General features: G+C 39.1%; 1 protein-coding gene and 1 long non-coding RNA gene across 2 annotated transcripts; both read left to right on the top strand.

Moving 5' to 3' along the window:
• The first annotated feature begins 404 nt into the window (after window positions 1-404).
• LOC108944999 (uncharacterized) lies at window positions 405-789 on the top strand. The gene is made up of 2 exons (XR_001969137.3): window positions 405-498; window positions 603-789. It is a non-coding gene; the product is annotated as an uncharacterized lncRNA (long non-coding RNA).
• Window positions 790-3,063: 2,274 nt separating this feature from the next.
• LOC138910074 (secreted RxLR effector protein 161-like) lies at window positions 3,064-3,513 on the top strand. The gene has a single exon (XM_070201296.1). The coding sequence runs from the start codon at window positions 3,064-3,066 to the stop codon at window positions 3,511-3,513; it is 450 nt and encodes a 149-aa protein (XP_070057397.1).
• Window positions 3,514-3,863: the final 350 nt, after the last annotated feature.

Below are 3,863 nucleotides of genomic sequence, written 5' to 3'. Positions count from 1 at the left end.
GTTTGGAGATCAGAATCGTGCGGCTAAGCAGACTGCCATAAAAGCTCTTCTGAATACCAAAATGGTTGAAGGTTCATCAGTTAGGGACCATGTTCTGAAGATGATGAGTCGTTTGAATGAACTGGAGGTCTTTGGAGCTAACATTGCTAAGGATGCGCATGTTGAAATGATCATGCAGACTCTCCTGACAGTTTTCAACACTTTCGTCTGAATTATAATATGAACAAAATAGATTTGTCACTTGCAAAATTATTGAATGAGCTGCAGTCGGTAGAGACTATTATCAAGCAACAAGCTCCTCTTGTAGCATTGAATTTTGAGGCAGGTGCTTATTCTAAGCCGAGAGGCGGGCAGAAGAAGAAAAAGGCTCAAAACTTTTCTGTTGGTGACGCAACTGTTGGTGTGAAAAGGCTAAGGGCAAGTATTATCACTGCAAGTAGCCTGGGCATCATAAGAAGCAGTGTCCAACTTATCTGGCCAAGCTGAAAAGTAAACCAGGTGATTTACATCTACTTGTCGTTGAAAATCTTTTAGCGGTTGTTTCTACCATGTCATGGTGTGTAGATTCGGGAGCCACTAATCATGTTTGCACTTATTTTCAGGGGTTTCATGTAACGCGACGGCTAAGTAGAGGAGAAATTAATGTTTATCAAGCAGATGGTTCGGCAGCCCCAGCTTTAGCATTAGAAAATATTAGTATTTCGTTTGGTAGTGGTAGAGTTTTAGCTTTAAAGGACACATTATATGTACCTTCCGTTATAAGGAATTTAATTTCGGTTTCTAGCGCTATGAGAGATGGTTATGACATTAATTTTCATGACATTGATAAATGTGTTATTACTCATGATAAATGTTATCTTTCTTCGGCTACATTGATTAATGGTCTTTTTATTGTTGACTCTATTCCTAAACCGTTACAACCTAAAGACTGAATTATGTTGATTTACCAAATAAGAGAAAATATTCTTCTGAATTGAGTGAAACATATTTATGGCACTTGCGCTTGGGTTATATAAATCTAAACCGAATTTCAAGGTTGGTCAAAGATGGACCTTTAAGTTCATTGAAAGTGGAGGCACTACCAACTTGTGAATCTTGTTTAGAAGAAAAAATGATAAAACGAAATTTTCCCTCAAAAAGAAATCGAGCAAGTGATAAATTAGAATTAATACATTCTGATTTATGTGGTCCAATGAATGTCCAAGCAAGAGGTGGTTTTGAGTATTTTGTGACTTTCAGAGATGATTACTCAAAATATGGATATATTTATTTGGTTGCGTCGAAAGTCTGAATGTTTTGAAAAGTTCAAAGAATTTAAGACTGAGACTGAAAAGCGACATAATAAATATATCAAGATACTGCGATCTGATTGTGGTAGGGAGTACCTCTCTGCGGAATTCATTGGTTGTTTATCAGAATGTGGGATTACATCTCAATTATCTGCACCTGGAACTCCACAACAAAATAGTGTAGCTGAAAGGAGAAATAGGACTCTTATGAAAATGGTTAGATCAATGATGAGTTATTCCAGTTTGCCTTCGTCCTTTTGGGGACATGCCTTAGAAATAGCAAATTACGTTCTGAATTTAATCCCTTCAAAGTAAGTACCTTTGACCCCTACAGAATTGTGGACTGGGTGCAAGCCTAGTCTGCGGCATATTCGAGTTTGGGGTTGTCCGGCACATGTGCTAAAAGGGAAAATGGATAAATTGGAGGTAAGAACGGATGTGTGCGTATTTGTAGGTTATCCAAAAGGGACGAAAGGTAGTTTATTCTATTGTCCTAAAGAAAAGAAGGTAATTGTTAGCACAAATCTCAAGTTTCTTGAAGACGACTTTTTGATGAACCATGTTCCTAGAAGTAAAATTGTTTTACAGGAACTCAGCAAAGGAATGGAAACTCAGTCATCTAAAAAACAAAATGGCCAGACGCAAACCCCATAAGTCGATTTTGCCATACCATTGCATTTTAATAGTGGGAGAAATGTCAATAGACTTGATGTCCCGCAAGAACAAGTGCCCGAAGTCACACTACCACAAAGTAGTGGGAGTTATGTTGAGCAGACTGCACAACAGGAAGAAGTCGTTGATATCCCTGTGGATAGCATGGAGACTCAGGTTCCTGATGATGATAGTGGTTCAACCACAAAATAAAAATGGTGTAGTTGCAACTGATATAGTGCGTATTCGTAGTGGGAGAGAAATAAGACAGCCAATTCATTATATGCTCTTGGGAGAATTATATGATAGGATCCCTGAGGAGCCTACTTCTGAACCTGTGAATTACGACCAAGCCATACATGATAAAGATGCTGATAAGTGGGTTGCTACTATGAAATCAGAGATGGGGTCTATGTACTCTAATCAAGTATGGGATCTTTTAGAACCACCTGATGGGGTTAAACCCATTGGATGAAAGTGGATCTATAAGAAAGAGAGAGGTATAGACGGAAAAGTACAAACTTTTAAAGCAAGGCTTGTAGCGAAAGGGTTTACTCAGAAAGAAGGGATCGATTATGAGGAAACCTTCTCGCTGGTAGTTATGCTTAAGTCTATAAGGATTCTCTTATCCATTGCTGCTCATTATGATTATGAGATTTGGCAAATGGATGTCAAGACAACTTTCCTTAATGGAAGTCTTGATGAGTGCATCTATATGATGCAACCAGACAGTTTCATGGAAAGTGGCAAGGAACACATGTTGTGTAAGCTTAAAAGGTCCATTTATGGACTAAAACAAGCATCTAGGACATGGAACACTTGTTTTGACAAGGCAATTAAAACTTTTGGTTTTGATCAGTGTCTTAACGAGTCTTATGTATACAAAAAGTGGGATGGGGACAAAGTGGCATTTTTAATCTTATATGTAGATGACATATTGCTCATAAGAAATAATGTAGGCATGTTAGGTTCAGTTAAACAGTGGTTGTCCACACACTTTGATATGAAAGATTTGGGAGAAGCGGCTCATATCCTCGGGATCAAGCTCTTGTGAGATCGGAAGAAAAGGATATTAGGCTTATCCCAGGCACTTAATATTGATACAATACTCTCCAGGTTTAGCATGCATGATTCCAAGAAAGTATTTCTTCCTTTCAGGCATGGAATTTCTCTATCTAAAGATCAGTCTCCTAAAACTGATGAAGAGATAGAAAAGATGAAGGCGGTCCCCTATGCATCTGCTGTGGGGAGTCTGAAGTATGTTATGTTATGCACTAGACCTGATATCTGCTTTGCCGTTGGCGTTGTTAGCAGATTTAAGTCTAATCCTGGGAGAGAGCATTGGACAGCGGTTAAGCATATAATCAAGTACCTGAAAAAGACTAGGAATTATATGATGATCTACCATTATGATGACCTTGTGCCCATTGGGTATACTGATTCGGATTTCCAATCAGACAGAGATTCTAGAAAGTCTACCTCAGGAAATATGTTTACTCTGGTAGGTGGAGCCATAAGTTGGAGGAGCATCAAGCAAACTTGTGTTGCTGATTCCACCATGGAAGCCGAATAAGTGGCAGCCTCTGAGGCAGCCAAAGAGGCAGTTTCGCTCAAGAACTTCCTGAGAGAGTTGGGTATAGTTCCCTCGATTCAAGCACCAATAACACTTTATTTTGATAATAGTGGTACGGTTGCAAATTTGAAGGAGCCACGAAGCCATAAAAGAGCAAAGCACATTGAGCATAAATATCATTTAATTCGTGAGATAGTGCGGAGAGGGGATGTAGTGGTCACCAAGATTGCGTCAGAGAACAACTTGGCGGACCCGTTTACTAAGAGCTTACCACAAAAGACTTTTGATAGGCATATAGACGGAATGGGTGTCAGAATTGTAGACGCATGGTTATGAGTCTAGGTGGGAGA

This window comes from Nicotiana tomentosiformis, chromosome 4 (assembly GCF_000390325.3).
Source record: "Nicotiana tomentosiformis chromosome 4, ASM39032v3, whole genome shotgun sequence".
NCBI classification, from domain to species: Eukaryota; Viridiplantae; Streptophyta; class Magnoliopsida; order Solanales; family Solanaceae; genus Nicotiana; species Nicotiana tomentosiformis.
This window is presented reverse-complemented; position numbering and strand designations above follow the sequence as displayed.